At 32.6% G+C, this 23,741-nt stretch overlaps 1 protein-coding gene across 1 annotated transcript in view; it reads left to right on the top strand.

Annotated features, from left to right (window-relative positions):
• Window positions 1-7,398: 7,398 nt before the first annotated feature.
• Window positions 7,399-23,741, top strand: part of TECRL (trans-2,3-enoyl-CoA reductase like) — an 86,326-nt gene continuing 69,983 nt past the window's right edge. The window contains exon 1 of the mRNA XM_010995684.3: window positions 7,399-7,676. Coding sequence (XP_010993986.1) covers window positions 7,443-7,676 — 234 coding nt within the window. The 5' untranslated portion in view covers window positions 7,399-7,442. The remainder of the gene's footprint in view (window positions 7,677-23,741) is intronic.

Here is a 23,741-nt window from a genome sequence, read left to right as displayed (position 1 = left end):
ACCATTCATGGCAAGAAATCCCTGAAAGAAAGAGGAGAAATTGGCATGGCCTCGGCTTCTAAAATAAAGACCAGCATTTGTCAACACACATGGAACAAATGCAGTCGTGTGGCAGACTCTAGGAAGGGCAGGCCTGCTTATCTGGAAACTCTCCAGGGATGATTCAGGGAATACGAGGGAGGGCATAGCCAACTGCCCTAATAAAAACCTAGTGTGCAACCAAGGGAAAATGAAGCAGGCAAAGCTGAGTTAGAGAGACTGAGATTGAATGGTTTCTGGCGAGTTTGTAATTTGTATAAATGGTTCAAAGAAAACATTTTGGTAAATATTCAACTCAGAATTAAAAAAAAATAAGAAGACCTCTAAAATAAACAAGCACATGGGCTGCTAAAGTGAGTTCTGCCACCTCCTTTTTGCTTTTTTTCTTCTATAGATATTTTAATTTTGCATAAAACTTGAACCTTATACATGCAAGATGCAAAAATGTTTTCCTCAGTTAAAAATGATTAAATCTCAGTCCAACTGATGTGTTTTTCAGGAAGCCATTTAATTTCACCATAGTTTTAGTGAAGTACAGAGACTTCCATTCCAGTCTGATTAATTAATTAATAATAATGTCATAGGATTTCACAGTTCATTTTTACAAATATTACTTTGCGCAATAACTTTGTGAGAGAAAGACTATAATGCAGATATTACTCCTACTTCTTTGTTTTTATGGCTGATTTTTAAATAGGAAACAAACTTTCAAATATTCCTTGGAAATTGTATTTAGAAGGCTCATTAAATATCATGTTGAGAACGTGTTCATTTCATGAATGATACGGCTAATATTAAGAGAAGTTACCCAGTTTATCCAGTATCACACAGCACACATTGGCAGAGTTAGACCAGGAACCTATATCTCTGAATTTAATTCCAGAATTTCCCCCCTATGTTTCAGGTACAGTCTTTTTAAATAGAGCAACTATCATTTATCTATAATCTGACTGATTTATTTATCATTATTTTTTATTGATAATTGTTTTAGATCAATTATCCCAGTCTGTTGGTAAAAAACGTAAAACTGAAACTTTGTCCCTGTAAGAACACATATTTTTCTCTCCTAATCCTTTCCTCTATTACAAGGAACTTATTTCATGTATCCATAATAAATATTCAATTATTATATATAACTCTCTAATTATTTTGTTTTAATTGAAATGTTAACATCAGTGGTTTTAACCACTTGGTAGTTTCAGGATTTTCAGAAGCTTGTGTAACCAATCAGGATATCAAATGTTCTTCTGGAAAAACTCATATCCTCTGGAGACTCAGAAAATAATTTATTTTCATATTACTCAGGTCCTTTCTATCTGCTTTTAGCCTGCTGATTCAGAGACCATTTCATAGTTCACTGGTATTACTAAAATTGAGAAAATTGGAAAAAATAAGACTGTATACACTTTATAGGGGAAGAGAATAATAAATATACTTGCAGATATTTTAAGGGGTCAGTTGAACTAGATTAGAACTGGGCATCAATGTGGTTACTATGAGTAAATTTAATTTTCCAGTGAACTAGTACTATAACCATTTTGATTTAGAAAAGTAAAGGAGAGGAATAATCTGAATGCTTGAGTAGGGTGATGGGGTAAAGAAAAGCATATATATGATTTTTGGGGAGGCATAAATATGATTTTGGAGACCAAAACTGAGAAATTACATTGCTTATATATATTGAATACCCTCCAGTTTTCAGAAACTTCCCTATTACTTTATATACATTATATTATATTTCATAAAAGTCTTGTAAAATTCATAAAGTTTGCAAAATGTAAGAGATAATGGAAAGCTTGACATCACATAACTATTAAATTATAACAAGAAACTTCTTGAACCGATACTACTTCCCCTGAACAATGTTATTTCCTAGACACATAATACTTGCTTATATATTGGCTTAGGTACAAGAATAGTGTACTTTGATGTTTATTTTAATATTCTGATCACACCTTAATTTCCTAAACTCTGATTCTTTGTATCTAATATATATTTTCTTATGAACTTTGACCAAAAAATATCCAGGACAAATAGTTTGTATTTGGCTTCCTATTTCTTTTTCTTTCACCTGCCTAATTTCAGGTTTAGTGTCTTCCAGGATTTACTCAGATGACATTTAATACAGACTAAAAACATAGTTTTTATCATGAGGTCCTTTCTATCATCAAAGGTGCTCTTAAATGCCAGTGATTACCTTATTGTGATATCATTGATTAGTATCTCAACTTAGAGAGGAAAATTTATTCACATGATTATTTATTCATTTAACAAACAATAGTGAGTACTTACTATATGCCAGGAATAACACTATGCCTTGAAGGTAGAGCAATGGACAAAATTAGATCCGATCTTTTCCTCATGAATCTTACATTCTGGTGGGTGACACAGTCACTGGTTAAATGTCACAAATATGTATGGATAATTACAATTTCCATCAGTTGCTTAAAGTACTGGCAAAAAAATGTAAATACAGACTATTGAACTACTCTCTAGAAAAATGGACAAGAACAATTTATCCAATGATAGGCATGATGTCCTTTACTTTTGCACCTTTGCCATTGACTCAGCACAAAGGTGTATCAATTCTGGAAATCCCCAATATTAAATCTTATGAGAATAGTCATTGTTAACATGAAGATATTCAAATGTGCGAGACTATAATTTAGAAAATCCACAGTGTAATTTTGGAAACACATGGAGTATCTATGATAACAGCTGAACTAAGAAGCAGAAGACCCAGAATATCCCTCACAATATTGAAGAACAAAGTCAGATGAGTGACACTATCAGATATCAAGACTTATTTTGAAGCGACCATAATAAGGACCACATGATGTTGGCAAAACAATAGACAGATCAATAGAAGAGAATAAATAGCCTAGAAATAGAACCCCACAAATACAATCAAGCAATTATAGGCAGGTCAACGGAGAAAGGATTAGTCTTTTAAACAAATGGTACTGGAATAGGTAGACATCCACATGCAATAGGAAAACTTATTCACATACCTTGTATCTTTCACATAAATTAATTCACAATGGATCAAAGACATAAATGTAAAACCATATAATTTTAAGAAGATAACACACCAGTAGCACAATCCATGAATGAAAAAAAATAAGCTGGACTTCATTAAAATTAAAAACTTTCTCTCTGCAAAAGATACTCTTGAGAGAATTAGAAGACAAGCCAGACAGGAAGAAAGTATTTGGAAAAAACATATCTGATAAAGGACTTATATCCAAAATATAAAAAGAATTCTTAAGACTCAACATAGAGGAAAAAAAAGTAATTACAAAACATGTAAGAGATCTAAACAGACACCTCACCAAAGATATAAAGAAAAGATGTTCTACATCATTTTTCATTAGAGAATTGCTTATTTAAACAATGAGATACCACATCACACTTAGTAGAATGGCCAAATTCCAGAACACTGGCAACACCAAACGTTGTTGAGGATGTAGAACAACAGGAACTCTCATTCATTGCTGGTGGGAATACAAATGGTACAACCACTTTGGAAGGCAGTCTGATAATTTCTTACAAAGCTAAACATAGGCTTTCCATTTTATCAAGCAATCACACTCCTAGTTTTTTTACGCAAACAAATTGGAAATTATATCTGCCCACAAATGTTCATAGCAGACATCAAGATTCAAGATGTCTTTCAATAAATGAATGAATAAACTGTGGTACATCCATATAGTGGGGTATTATCAGTGATTTTTTTTAAACACTTGCAAGCTATGAAAAAGCATGGAGGAAATTTAAATGCATATTGCTAAATGAAAGAATCCAGTCTTAGAAAACACCACATACTGTATGAATCCAATTAATGATATTCTGGAAAAGGCAAAATTATTAAGACAATAAAAAGATCAGCAGTTGCCAGGAATTCAGGAGGAGTGCAGGGAGGGAGGATAGGTGAAGCACAGGACAGTCTCAGGTCAGTGAAACTATTCTGTATGATAGCATCATGGTAAATACATGAATTTATCCATTTGTCAAAACTCATAGAACTATAAAACACAAAGACTAAATCCTAAAGTAAAGTATGGACTTTAATTCATAAATATATATCAACATTAATTCATCAATTGTAACAAATGTTTCACACTAATGCAAGATATTAATGTTGAGAGAAATTGTGTATTTGGTGAGAAGAAAGTCCATACATGGGAATTCTGCACTTCCAAACAATCAATTGTGTAAACTAAAACTGCTCTAAAAATGTCGATTAATTATGTAAAATGATCTAATAAGAAGTAGCACTTTAAATGGAAAATAAATTTAAATGATATGCTTTCTGTCAAAAAAAAATGAGGGTAAAGAACAATGATATTCTTACCATCCCCTTTACATTTTATTATAAATAAATGCAATTAGAATAAAGATTCCTACTTGACACTGCATCATTTTATAATAGTTCTCTATTTTAAATATATTTTAAGTTACAATCTAGTTTAAAGTGGTTTCCCAGGTCTAGTATTACACAAGTAGTAATTCAGGGTGTTATTTTATTATGATCTGTTTAGCATCTTATAAGAACACCTTGGCAAACAAAAAACATTTTATTCTTAAACTACTTCCAAAATACAAAGTGAAATAATAAATAACATAATATTTGAAATAATTTTTATTCTTTTCCAAAATATTTAACTTAGGTGATAGGCACAGATGAAAATCTGCAATTTTCTCCTTTTGAATAGTGCCATTTACCCATTTTTTTTTCCTTCTTCATTCCTTTTCGTTGTGGGTGTGTGCTTACTTTATACTTTTTGTTTTGGAATAAAATTACAAAAACATTGAAAGAAAGTACAGAATTTTTCTTGTATGTTTTTTTACCCAGTTTCCCCTAATTTAAAAATCTTTCGTATTTATCAAAATTCAGAAATTAACCTTGGCATAATACTACTAATTAAACTATAGATGTTATTCATATTTCATCAACTTCCATGAATTTATTTTTTCTTCCAGAAAACACTCAGAATACCACATTGCATTTTCTAGTCATGTCTTTATATAGTCTCTTTTGATCTGTCACATTATCTCAATTTTTCCTCATTTTTCATATTCTTGACAGTTTTGAAGAGTATCAGGTATTTTTGCAGAATGTCCCTCAATTTGGTCTGTCTGTTGTTTTCTCCTGGTTAGACGGAGGAAATGAACTTTTAGAAGTAAACTGCAGAGGTGTATTGTCCTCATGTCAAGATACCAGTTGGTACATGATATCAACATGACTCTTCCCAGTGATATTAGACTCAGCTTCTAGGTCAAAATGCTGTCTGCCTGCCAGTTTTCTCCACTAAAAAGTTTCTATTTTCCCTTTCCACTCATTCCTTTTCGTAAGTGTGTTACTTAAGTAAAACCTATACTCAGGGAGAGAATATCTGTATATACTATTTGGGACTCTTATGTAAGAAAATGTCATATTTTGTCCACATTCATTTATTTATTATTTGTTCAATTATTTATTTACAACAGTATGGATTCATGGGTATGCATATTCTTTAAGTTAGAATGTCTTGTCATTCAGTATTTATTTTCTTATTTGAATAACTCCAGCGTTGGTGATGGGAGCTCTTTCAGTTCGGCACACGTGTCCTTCCATCATTCTTTTTTTTTTTTTTTAATATAAACTATCTCTGAAGATAAATGGGTTGTGCAGTAATGTTATTTTAATACAACGAAATAGTTCACCTCTGCAAGCAATTAGCATTCTGCCTACACCTTCATGATACATTTATTGATTATTTATTAATTGATTACTTATTTAATACATGCTTATTGGGCACTGCATTCCATACACTGTTCTGGGCACTGTGGATAGATTAGATGATGAAATCGGAGATATAACAAAATGCTGATGATGCAGAGTTGTGTAGACTTTTCAGAGAACTCTGGCTTTTCTATTACATAAAATAGGAATGCCGAGCAGATTATTGTATTACCAGTTCTAGTATAGAGCCTGATGACTTCAGCTGCTGTGTTAAAAAAAAGACTACAGATTGGTGAGTGTTGACACAGAAAGACTAGTTTGGAAAAGCAATACAGGTGAGATTAACACTTTAAAGGTAGCTCTGGGTATGGCGTCAAGATTGGCTTCTCGATTTCTGAGGGATTAAATCTGAGGTGTGGGAGAAAGGGAGATGTTAAGGATGATGCCAAGTTTAAAGTTCTGAACAACTGGGGTGATAAAACTGACAACATGTGTAGGTGTGTGTGCAAATATATATACACATATTTCCCTGTCTTTTATTTTCTTAAATATTAAATACTGACTGTCATAGTGGTCTATATATGAAAATGATAACCTAACAACGTGTAAGTGAATCTTCAGTGCATTAGGTGTAGTGCAATTAAAAATAAATATTACATTATCTTATTTAATTATAAAAGTAAAGATTAACTCAGGTAGATATATAGATTTCTCCCTCTATAATTTTAGCCATTTTCTTTTCATGTTTTCATTGAAGATAACATCCCAGAATATTCTCCTACAATATCCCTTTGAGTCAGAGACGACATAGTTTGGATGTTTTCTGGTTGTTTCTTCACCAGTTATACACGTCTCAAAGTACTTGAAGTCTTTTCCACAAACCCCTCTTCCCAGGTTGTTTATAATTTTTCATTGTTCATTCTGAGATTATTTGAATTCACCATAATTTAGTTTTGTGAAAAGTGTGATGTTTAGTCCTGATTTTGTATATAAATTTAATGATTCCCAATGATATAATGTGTATAGAAATGTTAAAATAAGACTTACTTCCTTTTTCTTAAATTATAAAATATCTCTCTATATATTCCAATCTCATAGATGATTTGCCATTTTTCTATTCCCTGTTTAGCATGAAGAATTCATCCATTTTGTATCAGATGTTTATGTATGTATTAAAAACATGGCACAAATCTTGATATCATAGGCAGCATTTACAAAAAAAAGTATGTTATGTAATAATGTACTAAGTGTTATTAAATTTAACTATAAGATAGCACTATGCTAATTTTAAATATGTCTAAATGTGAGTTGTGAATAATAATATATGTGTTTGAAGATTAGTGCCTCCAGAATTCAGAGATAATGAAAACTGTTGTCTATTCTTTTCTTGCTTTGGAATTTCAGATATTAGTGGCCATATTAAAAAGCAGAGATAAAAGAAGAAAGCGAGAAATAATTTGAATGCTGGTAAAGTAATCTACATTGCAGCAATCCACAATACTGCGTTATATATAGAAATAGATCAGTCATTGTTTTCAAGCCTGCTAAATAAAACTGAACTCTTGGAATGGCATGCCACTTGACCTTTCTGGGTTTCACCAGCAGTATTTAACTGGTTCGAAGGGAACACACTTGCAAGTGTTTCCTGTTGACATGACAGATTCTGGTAGTTCACACAATGTTCAAAAGGCACAAGTCCCTTGCTTCAGAACGCAAGAGAGAATTAATTTCCTCAAGAGCTACACGGTCCATACTGAAGAATGACTTGAGAAATTTTCACTCTTTGTCGCAACTTATACTCTCAGCAGGCCCTCTAAGATCAGCTGCAGCAGTTAAACATGTAAAAACTACTCACTTCGAGATTGAAATTCTCGATGCTCACACCAGAAAGCAGATATGTATTGTGGATAAGGTGAGTTTTATTTATTTATTTAAACTTCTCTTTTCTGCCCCAAAGATTATTGATCACTTGATTAAATGCTAACAAGTCTATATCAAAATATATTCCTGGTTTGTAATGTTAATTTTATGATGAGTAGGATCGATACGATATAACATACTTTAAAGTATATTTTATATACTTTGTTTCACTAGAAAATATACACTGCATCTTTCATATTCAATTTAAATGGTAGCTAATAATTAGTAGTTTCTAGGTTTCTTCCTAACATTGACCATTGTCAGGAGGTAAAATTTTCAGTGCTCACCTTCTCAGCTTACATGACAAAATGTCTAGGTTTTTCTCTTCATGCACTTTCTTGCATATACAAATTTTCATAGGGTTTTAACAGTGTTTGTAGAAAACAGCAAGCAAAAAGCACCAAAGTTATTAAAAATAATATTTAGCATATGTGATAAAATCTAGTCCTTTGAAAATAATTTAGAATTGATTTGTTTTGAAATATGAATATTTCACTTTTTATGAAAAGATTACATATTTCAAAACCACAGTGTTTAAGTTTCTATAAAGAATATCTCACTTAATATGTTCTATCTCTAAATTCATATTACAGATGTTTCACTAAGGAAACAAGAACTTATATCCTAGGTTAAAAAATCAACACAAAAATATGCATGTACATTGTAGATATACATGTGTATGTACAATATTACAAAGTTTTCAGTTTTTCAAAAGTTTGAAAAAACACAAGTAGTTTAATTCACTATAAGGAAGATTGACATTTTTAATAAAAGTATATATTTATTTTGCTTTACAGGCATGTTGAATAAGTTTTTTGCCATTGTCCTAAAAATAAAATTCAACCACTGATTCCATTTATCTATGTTCTAGCTGTGTTTATAGATAAGAGGGAAAGAGAAGAAATTATTTACTTGCTTTTAATTGCCAACAAGATACTATGTGATTTCTCATTTAGTAATTGTAACATTAGTTGGGCAATATCAACTTTTATTTACAGGTGGAAACGAAAGATAAAGAACTTTTACAAGTTCATGCAGGTCATAAGTGGGATGTATGAGATTCAAAACCATTTCTTCACAACTCTAAATCATATTCTTTTTCTATAGTACCAATGGAGCCATATATAAATGATGAATATGTATTATGTACAATAGGATTTCAACTTACAAATTTTATGCATATTACAATTTAATTATCTCAGTTAAATTTTTGGATTTTTTTATATCACACAGGATAAGACAAATCTAAAAAATAAAATTGTCATCCAGAACTTGCTGATGTTGCAATGTCTCACTACTGAAAATTTAAAACATATAAGGAAAATAGAATGAAATCAAGGGAAATAAAACAATAAATGGAATGGATATTAAATAGATAAATGATTTCCAAAGACCAGGATTCTAAAATGTGACTGGACATTGTCTTTTCTGGTATGTGTCTAAATTTTGACACAAAATCCACCTTAAAGTAATGGGAAACTGATGGGATTCTAATTATATTCCCTGTACATTTAAGTTTTCTGTTATTGAAATTTTATTTGAAACTAAGACATGGAGATTTACATTTTTAGGTATTAATTAAATTGCAAAAATAATTAAGCTTGCAGAAAGCCAGCATTCTTTAGAGATAAGGATTTTGTTTCAGAATCTTATATTTGAACAGTAAGAGTCCTGGTAATTGCATCTCCAGTGGCAAACCTTTAGAGAAATCAGTAGGCTAGATAAAGGATTAATTTTGGATTCCTCACCGGCTTTTATTGCACAATCAACACCATCGATGTGCAACTTACTGCACTCAAATCTTAAAACTTGTCAGTAGAACTGGATTTTGTCTTGTTTTAGTTTTGTAATTTGGAAAATTTTTTCATAATGAAGGCAAGACATTTAAAAGAAAAAAATTAAATTAGTTTACACTTTTTTGCATCATGATTATTAACAGTTTAAATTTGTAAACGTGAGAAAAATGATTCTATTTGTTGTAACAAATATATTATTTTTTCTTATACAAATTAACAGCTTTATGAAGAGTAAAGTCATGTTAGTTGCCTTTCATTGTACTTAGCTCTACCCAGTATACAAAAGAAGTGTTTCTTATAAGTTAGTCCCTGTCTTTCAGGAAGTATAGTGTTAAAAAGCAGTAAAAGTTAAAGGTCATATGCTTTGGAACTAAGCGTATCTGGACTGAATCCCTGCTCCAACAGTCATGTCTATCAAGGCTCAGGAAAGTCACTGAATTGCTGATCACCAGGACTCTTATTTAGAACAGATTAATAAAATCTATTTTGTAAGCCTATGGTGAAGAGTAGAAATGAGATATGTAACATATTTAGGATAGTGCCTTGAACATAATAGTGCAAAAATATTTTTGTAAGTTTTCATAACAATTTGGAGAGAGAAATTTAATGTGAATACAAACCCAGGAAAAAAATAAGTGATGAACCTTGTTACACTGGCAGAGACTGTACATTGTCAAGATTTCTTGACAATTACTCACTGACATGATTTGTTATAATGCTTATGTTATATACGAATTTTCAAATAAGTAGGATGTATGTATCTTAGTAATATATGCTGATCTCTAGTAGAACTTTTGTTTGCATCACAGTATTATAACTTTAATTTCAGAATAGACAAAGTATATACTCGAGATATCCTAAAACAAAAACATTGAGAGAATTTCTGGGATTAAAGAAAATGTACTGAACCATGTTCTTTACTTACTTACACACACATGCACATGCACACACACACACCAACCAAAAAAAAAAAAAAGTTTTCTATTCCCTTCATTATCTTCTACAGCTTCTATCCCACTTCTCTCATTCCTTTCATTATGTTCATGTTGTCTTCCCACATTTTCCTCTTCTCATTCTATTCTAAATCCACTGCATTCAGGCCTTTGCCTCCATCACTTCCCACTATATGAACCTGCTGCGGTCACCAGTGACACAGTGACAAATACCTTGCTAATTCCAAAGGTCAACTGTCACACTTTACTCCCTCAGTAAATCAGCAATATTTCCCACTGTTAAGCACTTCTTCTTCCTTAAAACACTTTTGCTATTTAAGTTCCAGGATAATACATACTTTTTTAAAAGAAAACTCATTTCATTGGTTTCTTCCTTTTCTCTTGCTGCTTCTTTATTATCTGACTATGTGTGGACTGTCACCAATCAGTCCTTGGAACTTCTCTCCTTCTGTGGTCATTTACCTTATGGAATCTTATAGCTTTAAGTATCATCTGCCTATTGATGACTCATAAATATGTAACTGCAGCTTATCTTTTTCCCTTGAACTGCAAATGTATTTATGTATCTATGTATATATCTATCTGCATATTTACCTATGTATCTCTTTATATATCTATGTATCAATCCATCTATCTATCCATTTGTTTGGTTGTTTAGGCATCTCAAGCTTAGTATATCTAAAACTGAGCCCTTGGTCTTCCTTGAAAAATTTTCCACAGAGTTTTCCAAGTCAATAAGTAGCAACTATATCCTTCAAATAGCTCAAGTCAAACACTTACAGGCATTATGACTCATCTCTTAATCTCACACCCCACATACAATCCATCTTCAAGGTGATAACCTTCAAATATATCCAGAGTGACAAATTTTCACCATCTCTACTGCCAGCACTCTTAAATCTAGCCTCTGCTCTGTCCTTAGCACATTCAATATAGTTTCTACCTAGCAACCAGAACTAGCCTATTAAATTATGTCAGATAATATCATTTCCTACTCAAAACTGGTCAGTGTCTTTCTTTAGGTCTTTACTCACCTGTCACTTTTTCCTTGGAGCCTTTCCTGACTACCTATTTAAAAATGCAAAATCTGCCAATATTCTAAATTCTCCCTGTTCTATTTCTTTACTAGTATTTATTACTATATAACATACTGTTTATTTTCCTTTTTTAGTTTATTATTTTCTAGCTTCACAAAATCAGGGATTTGTTTTGTTTTCACTCCTGTATTTACATTTAAAACAGTGGTTGGTACAAAGAAAGTGTTTAACCAATATTTACTCAATGAATTAATGCCTGTTTAAGAGATACGTGGATCTGACAGTGAACTCATGCTTAACAGTGACAGTTTTGGGGTAGAAGAGTATATCTGAAAATACTTTTTACTATTTTTCTGAATCTAATTATCAATCAAATAAATGTAGATACATTCACAGAAAAAGATATTTAATTAAATAATTCCACTGAATGTCAAAATTCTTCCTGACTTGCTCCCAACAAAGTTGTACAGAATTTAACTTTGTATTAATGTTTAATTTACTAACAAATAGTCATGTTCTGATAAGCTAACAAACTTTTCATAAAGAAGTTAATGCAGATGGGAATGTTAATTTGACTAATTTAAGTATTTTCCACGAATAATTAAAATAATATGACTAATCAAGGATGATAAAACAGAGAGCAGATTAAAAATATTGTTAAATACCATAGTAAATATTTTTGGAACACCAAAAATATATGTGAAAAATACATTTTAAAAATTTAACAGTGGGTAATTTAAGTTGCTAACTATTCTTGCTTCACTTCTATTGTAAAATGTCAGAAGCTTATCTAGTGACAAGTGGATGATTCAAGAGCAAGGAAAGAACTCTAAAACACTAGTGTTGATAAACATTTCCAGTATCATTGCTTTCTTTTTTCGGTAATCTTTTTTCCAAGAAACTTGACCTCAAGACCCCTCTTTCTCCTATAGTTTTATTTGCTCTATATCAAAATTCTTAACTTCTTTTACAATACTTCTTACAAATAAAATAAAGTACTCAATAATTCTCCAGTCCTTCTAATGGTAAAAATAATAATTTTCACCAGAAAATAGTAGAGAAAATTATAGGGTAGTAAGACTTCATAAAAATTGCACTTTTAATACTTCAGTTAGAAAATTTGATAATTCTTAATTTCTGAATTTATCATTTTAATATTTTTCATTGGGCATACAACTTAGCATATTTATGCCTTAATATGCTCATCTGTAAAAGGAGAATGATACCTGCCTTAAAATGGCCTAATGACAGTTTTCAGAATTTCATGTATATGCACATGACAATATCTTTCTTCCACTCTTCTCCTTATCTTCTGCTTTTCTCTTCCTCTTTTCCTTCTCTCTTTTTTTTTTTTTAACTCTCCTTCCATTCTGGTTCCCTTTTTGCTCCTCTCTTCTATCCCCTTATGCTTATTTTTTTTTATGATGTTGCATGATGCAACAAAGTTTATGACCTCTGGATTCACTTAGACTAGAATTTTAATATAAATTTGGACTGCTTTTTCTTTTTCCTTAGACCTGGTCCAATATCTCTGTCCATTATTGTCCTTTTCTTTAAAAGGATTTATATATTATTATTCTTCACTTATGTAAAAAAGAAAAGGTGGCACAGAGAGCTGAAGAGAAGAACTTAGCGTGTATTAGAACAAAGGTTTGAACCTGGCCAACACACGTTCTGTGCCTTGCTCTTAACTATTATACACTATTATGTAAAAGATATTAATGACTTTCATTAGCCAAAATTCTCATGTTCTATTTAATTTCATGATTGGGACATCTGATTTGCACTACAATGTGCTTCAGGGCAGATGTGCTACTTTAGAAAGATGTCCACTTGTCATTCCATTTAAGACAAAGATAGGCTCTTGAGCATTATATATATTATAGCATTATATATATTATGTATATAATATATATAATAGCACTAGTTAACATTCAAACCTAGAAATTTAAAATAGTTTAAATTCCCTTTAATAATGAATTAAACAAAATATGCTTAAAATATTTATATCATTTAAAAATTAAGAAATTGAGTTGGATGGTTCCTCTCCAAAGAGGCAATTAACATAATCATTTTCTATGAACCCAGAGCATCCCCAAAGCTCACCCCTCTTTTTCATATACTTTGGAATTCTATAATACAGCATGCAGTTCTAATTTCAAAAGAATCAGTGTACTTTAACATTATCTGCCCTGACTTACATTTCTCTCAGAAAAGATACATAATGTCCAAATACACATGTGATGAGGGACAATGTGGTGCAATGGTTTATGCTCTGAAGTCAGACATATTTGTTTCTGCACTTGAGCTTTGCAAATAGTTAATGTTTTATTACCTTTACATGTTACTTAACTCTCTGATCCTTGGTTTTCCATGTAGGGTAAATATCTATCTTGCAGGATATCTAAGAATTTTACATATGTATGCAAAATGTAGCACCATGTCAGTCACATAGTTATTTTTCTGTAAATAAACATCATAGTTTAGGTAGTAGCAATATATTTAAAATACTATTCACCCACTGAAGAGGGAAAATATCTGAATTGATACTTTTCTAGTATGACTGTAAAATGTAGGCATTTTAAAATGATAGTTATTACTATCCCTTTCTGAAATGATTAGGAAGTATTAGAATTAGAAAGCACAGTCACAGGGACCATCTTTGTAGCACTGGTTTCTAGAGTTCTATATCCAACTCTCATACTCTAAATAATATGCACTGGTTACTAATACCATGATATACCAGAAAGGATGCCAATGGATGTAAAAGCATTGCATATCAATGTAATAGTAGAGAAAAAATAAATATACTCTAGAAAATTATTTATAAATAATGTTTAAAAAATATAGACTATTATACATAATCAATTAATTGTCTACATTTTTCTATTTTCCAAATATATCACATCTAAGAAAACTATTTTTATCTACAGTTGAGCTAATAAGATGCCATTTTTATCTCCTAATATATAATATGCAATGATACTCCATTTAGAAAGGCAAAAAAGATGAATAACTTTTAGAGGATGCCTCTAAAAAGAAGAGTTGAAATTATCAGATTCAGTATTTCTCCAACTCTCTATTTTGTCGTTATAGTGTTGTAAGTATTAATTCAAAAGATATTTGTTAAGATGTATGTCTAGTGTTCTAGAGACAATGCATTAACACAAACAGATAAAATTCCTATATTTTGTAGATTTTATTCTCTCCTGTGGAAGACAAACACTGTAGAAGTAATTTTAGGTGCAAAGATATCTGCAACATAAGAGGGAGCACAAAGTGATTTATGGTGGTAAACACAGGGTGATGAGTTAATCTGTGGAACAGGAAAATCTCCCTAGAGACATGGTATTCATGTGTGGTCCAGACAGTGAATAAGATGAACAGAAATAGGAAGATATAACAGATACTTAGGAGGTAGAAACAACAGGACATGTTGTTTGGTTGTCAAGAATGAGGAACATGGGTGATGTGAGTATGATATTAAATTGCTGTTTGAGAATTGCAGATCCTGAGGATGGCATAATTTACTGAATCTTTTTGTGGATTTTTATGTTTGTTTGTTGCATGTTTGCTTTCTATTATTGTTGTTATTCAACAAGTAGAGAGGTGAGGAGGAAACCAAAACTCAGTTTTGTTCATTTTAAGTTGGAGATCTTTGTGAGATACTCAGTAGGCATCTGGGTGAGAAGATCTAGAACTCAGGAGGGTGGTCATGATGAAATATGTTGTCTTGGGAGTTAGAAACATAGAGGAGATCCTTGCAGCCACTGGAGTAGAGAAGATAAAATTAAGAAAGAACAGTGCGATGGCTGAGAAAAGAACCAACTACAGAAACCTGAGGAATTCTAAAACGTAAAGGTTTTAAATAAAGGGGAGATGAAAAAGGAAAATAAAGAGGAGGAGTCAGAGAGATAGAAGAAATATGGTGAATATTCCATCACAAAACCTAATAAAGAATATTTTAGTGACAAGTAGGAGATCAGTAGAGTCAAATGCAGCTAAGAAGCATAGAGAAACACTGTAAGTATCCCTTGCATTAAATGCTGAGGCAGTCATTGTTGAATTTAATTAGACTATTTTAGGTACAGTGATTTGAAGAGAAATCGAATCTGAAATGGGGGAGACAAGCAATGGGAAATAAGAAACGTGAGTTTTCTGGAAGGCTCTTCTTTTGTACGTAGCAGTAGTCTTGAAAAATATATTTTCCCCAAACACTTCATTCTTCAACTCTACTGACTCTTATGTAGTCTGATTCACATATTTGGGATTATCTTCCACCTTTTTCTCTATTACTCAATGTTTCAACATTCTACACTACTCACCAGTCCCAAAACAATTTTGTAATTTCCATTCTTTTAGTTTTGATCAAATTTGATTCCTCTGCCTAGACTGGTCTGTCACAGTCTTATGTCTAATTAACAATCATTCTTCATGGTCCAGCTGAGATGGCAACCCCTTCGTGTGCCGCTATGATCTCCCATAAGCAGATGTGTTCCTTGTCCCAGTAATAATTAGTTGAAATCTCCATTATGTACATTATACAACCTAGTAGTTGGGAATGAACATTTGTAAGCTATCATAACAATTTTAAAGAGTAACTCTGTTCCTGTTCAATCAAATAATCTTTTCTTAAATGAAGACTGTATTTGGTCAGTATTTCATTTATTTCTAGCAATTTATTTTCCTTGTATTTGACAGATGTATTAGTCCACAACAAAGTAGAATTTTTTTCAAAAATGATACCTTATCCTACATAGTTTGGGAAGCACTAAACTGATGACATGAAAATGACCTTTTCAACATTGCCATGATTCAAACAGATCAAATGACCTAAGTGCTATTGTACAATAAATATATCTTGGATGCAAAATTGGAACATGCCATATCCAGGCTCCTCTTGGATTTCATTCTAAAGATTATACTTTCTTGAAAGGTAATAAAATAATAACTCTCAAAGGTTTGTGTTTTAAATATAGAAACAAACCTTAAAGCTAAAATAACACATTTTTAGATGAATGAATGTGAATAAATCATGTTTTCCTAGGAAATTTAAAGATGAGATGAAAAAAGAAAAGCTAACCATTACAGGAAGAAAATTAAGAGGGCTACACTGTGCAATTAAGAGACCCTGTTTCCTGTTAGGTCAAGACTGTCAGGCGAGCATGATAACCACTACACTACGGAAACCCACAAGTCAAGACTGAATGAAGAAAATTAATAGTTCTGATCACATGTTTAAAAAACATAAGATTTAGACAACATTTTCTGTGTAAAGAATGTTGCTGTGAAGTGGTGACTATATCCCAGAGAGACATGTACAGGCGAGAGGGTTATGTTTACTTTGTTATTCAGATTAGTTGCTTTATGAGTGGTTACTATATGTTAGGTTACATGGGGTTGAAAATTAAACACATTTCCTTACCCTGATATGCATGAGTCAAATCAGAAAGAGAGATTACACATTTTAAAACAAATTATAATATGGCAACAAGCATAGGAGAGTTTAAAACAAATTATACAAAGAAGGCTGGGGAAAGCATCTGATAGAGGTTTAAGCATGAGGATGAGAAATAAAGATGAATGCAGTGGAAAGAAAGACTCAAAAGGATCTTTAAAAATATGTAGTACAATTCACTAGCATGGGCAGGGTAGAAGGAGCAACCTCTTGGAACAATAATTAGCATTACAAAAGTAAAGAAGTAGAAAAGTAACAAGCAAGGTTTCTGGACTGATGTAAGTCAGTCCATGGTGTGACGCTGCAGAATGGAGCGAACTGAAAATAGATGGTATGGGTGGGGGTAGGGTAGGGGTCCTGCGTGCCTTGCAAAACCACCTGGACTTTTTCTTTTCTTTCAAGTCAGAGGGATAATTTTTTCAGATTTGCCATTCAGAAAATTAAATCTGGCAACCATGTGGAAGATAGAATGATAGTAGAAAGACTGAAGACAGAGAGTTCAGTAAAACTGAGAAGCAAATCTTTTGTGAGTCTGTTCAGGACCGACACATTTGACAGGCAACGTGACATCATGAGATCTTCGGAGACTTTGAGGATACTTAGCCACCTCTCGCTTAACCAGCTTGTGACACTGGGCACTGGCCTTGTTTTCTTTTCCCGTACATTTTACTGACCTAAGTTATCTCACTGGAGGCACCTGAACAAATACCACCTTTCATAAGGAATTTCCTTAAGGAAACGGCTATAGCTGAGAGCTGTGAATAAAGTAGGACACAGCTAACAAAATTTACAAATTTAACAATACCATGAGAATTCTCACATCAATTAAATGTACTAAAGAACTGTAAAATGAAGGAAAGTTTAGTAAAATGTTTACAGTGAAATAAATGCATTGAAGTTAAATTATTTTTTCTCATATGTGTGTTTATAATCCATGTTTGAGGAATAAGTATAAAATAATTCAAATTAAATGTAAATCATTGAGCATGTTTTTAGGACACACTTAAACCTTTAAGTGTATATATATATACACACATACATATATTTCTGATTTAATCTTTACTGAAAATCATAAGTATAACAAAACAGAATAATTATGCAATAAATATATAGTATTTTCTAGCAAATGTAGTTACAGCCCACATAGGTTAGACAAATGTTTGTATCCAGGTTCAATAGAATAGAATGTGGTATTACAGGTTAAAGGAATATTCCATTACCATTTTATTTCAGTTAAATTCAGTTTTACTGGGATTTTTGTGATGAATTACGGCAATCTCTCTAAATGTAAACCTGTTATGAATTTGTCAAATCAACACTTGTTAAGTGGGGCACATGGTGCCAGATGGTAAGCTGAGATTCAACAACAGACCAGGAGAGAAAATGAAATAGAGTTTATTACTCACAGTCCTGGAGGAAGAATCGAGCAGGCCTCAGGGGACTACACTGAAGAACACAGACAGAGAGACAGGACCTGGGACACATGCCTTCATTAGGGTCCATAAATGGAGTGCTTTCGGGTTTCTCAGCTAAGGCCAGATTGGTCAATTCAAACCAAAAGACTGGGGTTTTGGTAAAACCCAAGAGGGTCTTATCTAAGGAGCACAGAAGGAGGAGGCCTTGGCATGCATGGGGGCTTCGGCTTGCCTGAGGGGCAAGTCAGTTTAAGCTCCCTGCAGGTTCCTTGGTCAAACAATGTGAAAGTCAGGCAGCAATGCTAGGGAGTAATTTAGCTAAACTCAGCAAAACCTGAAGATGTGCACGCTCTCCTATTTGTCAGAAAGTTCACAATGAAGAAATTCTTAGTTCTTTCATAATCTAACAGTTCAAACAAAAAAAGATGAAGACTGCTTACATAATTTATTTCTGGGAAATATTTTTGGTGTGATCTTTTCATGCTCATACTTGATTTATTTTTAAAGATATTAAAAGTAATCATATTTTAAGCATGTACCTTGTACAGAATAACATTTTACTGTACTTTCTGGTAGCCTGACAACTATCAAAATCATTACCTTACTTGTTGCTGTGATCTTAGTTTTACTAAAATATAACCATTTTTTTAGTGTTCCTTTTACTGACCTCAGCACTCAGAATTATCTACTGACAATTTTCTTTCCTATAACTATTCCTTAAAAGTATTTTTTAAAATGAGCAAGATTTTAAGGCAACATTAAGAAATAAACATCCATTTAAAAAAATTATCTAAAGGCTTAAAGGAAAGAGGACTGAAGGGGCAATGTTGCAGCAAGTGGAATTTGATGTTTATATCACATTAAGCTTTTAATATTCTCACAACTCATGTTTGTGGGCACATGTTGGTGCTCCCTGAAAGCTTCAGTTTGCATTATTAGACACACATGAATGATGAAATTTATACTTCTGCTAGAACGTGTAATGACGGTATCTACGTTCCATGAAGTCCTAAATCATACATACATCAGAGCGTGTGTATCTTGGCTTCATCTCATTTTACATTGCATCTTACTTTCTGTTGTAAAACCTATGGTATTTCCATGGCTCCGTGATAAGAGCTCAAAGATTTGAAGGCAGTCATTGTTTGAAGGTGATATTACCCTTAAAATGTGACCCATTGATTATTATCAAGTACTGACAAGAATATCTTGCAGAGATATAATCCTGGAACATTGCCTGCCTTCCACTTCTCTCCTTCCATCCCTCCTACTGTCCTTGTTCCTTGTTTGTTTTTCTTCTTATACATTGAATAATACCAGCCTTCCAGCTGGTAGACCCTATGACAGATGCTAGGTACACCAGCATGGAAACTAAATAAACCACCCAAAATGTTCCCTCCTCTTCAAGATGTTCACCACATTGTGATGGATAATCACATGTAAATAGTCCAACACAAGATAATACAACACAGAGTAAAATAGAGGTAAGAACAAGGTGCTGACTGAGCCCAAATGAATGAGTTTTTTTCTCTACTGAAAAAATTGAGAGTGGCTTTAGAAATCTCTTCCAGTTATGAACAGTCCCAGCACACTGAAGGATCATCCTGGGGATATCTTTAACAGAAAAGGGCAATCTCCTAAAGTAGAAATTATCTCTTCTAAATGCCTTACATCCTTGGCCTTTCAGGCTTTAACTGAAGGCATATTGCTATAAAGATACCTCTGGAGAATCTAGGAAGGAAGGCAAAGATTAATTCCCTACCCACTTAACAGTTTCAAATGTGCACCTTTTTCAGGCTCCATACCATTAGTATATTATATTTTATTAGTGGATTTTTAAACTGACAGTCTTCAAATAATTTTCAATCCCTGTTGATCTACCGGGATTCAACGAAGTAACCTGAGCCCACCAGTCTGCCACCACATAAAGCCTATGAATGTCACACACATTTGTTTTCCTATCAGAAGTTAGTTCTCCTTCAGGCAGATTTATTTTGAACTGCCTAGTACAACTTGATAACAGATTTTTTATTTGAGAGTTGATCTTACTCTTAAATCAAGGAATGCTCCACCTCTGCCTTCTTACAAATTCATCACTTTAACATCATTTTGTAAAAAGAGTGAATTAATGATTGCTTGTCCTTTTTTCCTTATTGCAGTTTAGGTTTTCTCATTACACATTTTTACTGCCTCCCAAATAACCACGCAATATTACTTCATGTTTGGGTGTTTCTGATTTTGTAATTATTGGTTATTTGATTTTAAAAAAAATTAAAATGTAATGTAGTTAGTAATTTCTTTTCAGAAAACATTTGATGAATTACTGCCTGTCTAATTGAGTCCTTTATTTGTCAACACTGGTCTCTGTGCCATTGAATATATATTTATTATCTGCTTCTCATAAACTTCGTTTAATAAAATCCTGTTATAGTCTGAATCTAATTTAATCAGGACTTTAACATAGAAACCTGAGGTTTCTAGCAATTCAGATGATATGTTACTTTGTTTTTATAGATAGAAAAAACTGAAAAAGCTCTCACTCTAAAATTACTGAGAAACTAGTTTTATCTAAAGAGCTATTTTTATGTAGAATTCTTTTAACTCGACATAAGAAAGTAAACAGCAAGAACAGCCCCTAAGCTGTCGATTGCTAAAATAAAATCTGCTTTATTTCGAAGTGAGAGGCAATCAATCAAATAGGTAATTTTATGATTATAAAAAATAGATCCATACATTTACTTTTACTTTTCAGTGAGCATTTCTGGCATTGTAGAGACATAATGTCTTCTTAGGCCTTTGTTGATCATAGAATCCCTGTAACTTAAATTAATGGTCCTTGTATGTCATAGTTTAAGTATAGAAGTACAATTTGGCTAAAACACCTGATTTTCAAGTTAACTGAACTTGACACTATACTGTGTTACGACAGAAGAAAAAAATCTGGAATCAAAGTTTAACCTTGTTTCTGTACACAAAGACACCCATTTCTCATTTGCCTGATTATGTCTCTTCTAATTACACATACCACTCACTGTCACATCAGTCCCAAAAGGACAGTTCACTACGTGGAGTTCTATAACACATAATGTGTATGTGATGGAACACTTAACTTTTTTTTCAAATCTGCTCATGCTGTTGCCTCACAGTTACTTATATGGGAGGTTGAAAAGGCTGACACTCAGCAAGTGATTGCAGCATGACCAAGGTGTTCCCATCAGTAGAGAATTCACCTATGGAGCCAATTCTTTAATGAACTGATGGAGAAGGCCTCACCTCACAGTTTGTCAAGCTGTTGACTCTCTAGAATCTCTCCCTGTTAGTCTTCTTCCCTGAATACCCACAGTATATTTAGCAAAACACAGTAAACACACTATATATACTATAAATACATTATAGTTTCTATCAGATGTATTTATCAGGCTCCACAATATCACTAGGTGAAACAGAATTTGGATTTTGTTATTATAGGTGAAGTGGTTCTGTTACTGTGTTATCATTTTAATTGTCACATAGAGTCTATTCAATTTACAGAAGCCAGAAAACCTATGTCCAGAGGTAGAACTCCCTACCGGTATCATATTTTCTATTCTTGTGTCACCGTGTATTTAAAAAAAATGCTTTTTCACATTTAAAACTTGGACTATTAATTATATGGTTGCCTTTTCTACATTTAAGCCTGTGAGATGAGTGCACGCCCCTGCACAACTACTGAAGACTATTTTTCTACTATCAAACGAGACTGATAAAAGTTACCAAAAATTGCTGTCTACATAACAATGAAGGGAATGATGATGTTATCATGCCTAATAGTTACTACTTCTGGACCAAGAGGAGCAGAGACTAAACTGCCCGCCATATGCAGTGGGGATTATTATTTGCAATCATGACTTTTATGGACATTATACATAGCAGGTCACACTGGTGATGGGGTAACTTTGTAATGCATGTAACAAAATAGTTGATCTTATATTTGTTTGACAGCTGATGAGTTGACCATTTTTATTTCCCCTCATGTGCCCAGGAAACTAATGTCTTTCTTGGTCAAAGATGAAAAGCATATGTCTTATGTAACGGAAGGAACATGAATAATATTTCATATTCTACCTCCCACCTTGAGAAAAACCCTAAATTTTCCAGCCCCTCTCTGTGTATATATGTGTGTGTGCATATATATATACACACATATATAAACACACATATATATAAATAAATGATGTTTGAAATATATATGTAACTTTATATGTATATATCTATCTCTATCATGAGTGAGTGAGATATGCATGGCATTTCTTGCTTATGACAGACAGAGAAAAGATGGGAATAGTGTCTGGTTTTATTGTCTTCTAGAATATTCTAGATAAAATTTTAAACATTTTAGAAACTCTGAGTTTAGAAGCCTTAAAGTCATTTTTGGTTCCTTAGCATCCATAGGCAGGAAATGGGCTTTAGGAGAGCAGATATCTTGTCTTTTGGTTCATAGGTCTCTGAATGAATAGGTATATAATACCTCATATCATTCAGACACCTTGGGCTTTGAGGTCAACACCATGACTAGAAGGAATTTTGTGCTGCTTCCATGAGGACATGGTGTGTGCATTTTGAAAACACATACCATGAGTAAATGATAGAGGAAGAATTATTTGATCAGAAGGGTAGACTTTGGCAAATATTAGTATTCTTTAATAAGATTTTTTCCCTAGTTCTCACACAGGAACATGGCAGAATTAAACTTGCCTAACTCTTTGAAGTAACTTGTTGTGTGCTGTGAAATGAGAGTGAAAGGCATGTATTCATTTCCTGATGGAAGTTTTAAGAACCTACTCTAATTTCACCATTTTCCCCCTAACTTCTCCCTTGGAAACAAGCAATGTTCCATATGATGTCTGCTTTGTTAATATGGACCCTAGAGTGAGGAAAATGCAGAGTGGTTCCACCAGTCAATCTGTGATATGCATGTAAGGTTGAAACATAAGCATATATTGTTTCAAACTACTGAGTTGTATAACCTAGACTATTCTGACTGGTGCATTCAATGAAACTTGAATTAAAGATGATATTTGTAATTTTGTTATTTCAATATTAAAGATCCTTTTATCATTGGAAAAACATAACAAAGAGAAAGAGGAGAGCAGATGCATACAATACATACATATATGTATGTTGTAAAATATTTCTTCTTCCATCTAAAACTGTAGGATTACAGACAATAAGGCAGGATTACATCAAATTAAAAAGCTTCTGCACAGTAAAGAAAACTATCAACAAAATGAAAAGACAACTTATGAAATGGGAGAAAATATTTGCAAACTACATATCCAATAAGGGGTTAATATCCAAAATACACCAGGAACTCATACAATAGCAAAGGTATAAGTAACCCAATTTGAAAGTAGAAAAA

This window comes from Camelus dromedarius, chromosome 1 (genome assembly GCF_036321535.1).
Source record: "Camelus dromedarius isolate mCamDro1 chromosome 1, mCamDro1.pat, whole genome shotgun sequence".
NCBI classification, from domain to species: Eukaryota; Metazoa; Chordata; class Mammalia; order Artiodactyla; family Camelidae; genus Camelus; species Camelus dromedarius.
The sequence above is the reverse complement of the archived record's forward strand: the minus strand, read 5'-3'. Positions and strand labels throughout refer to the sequence as shown.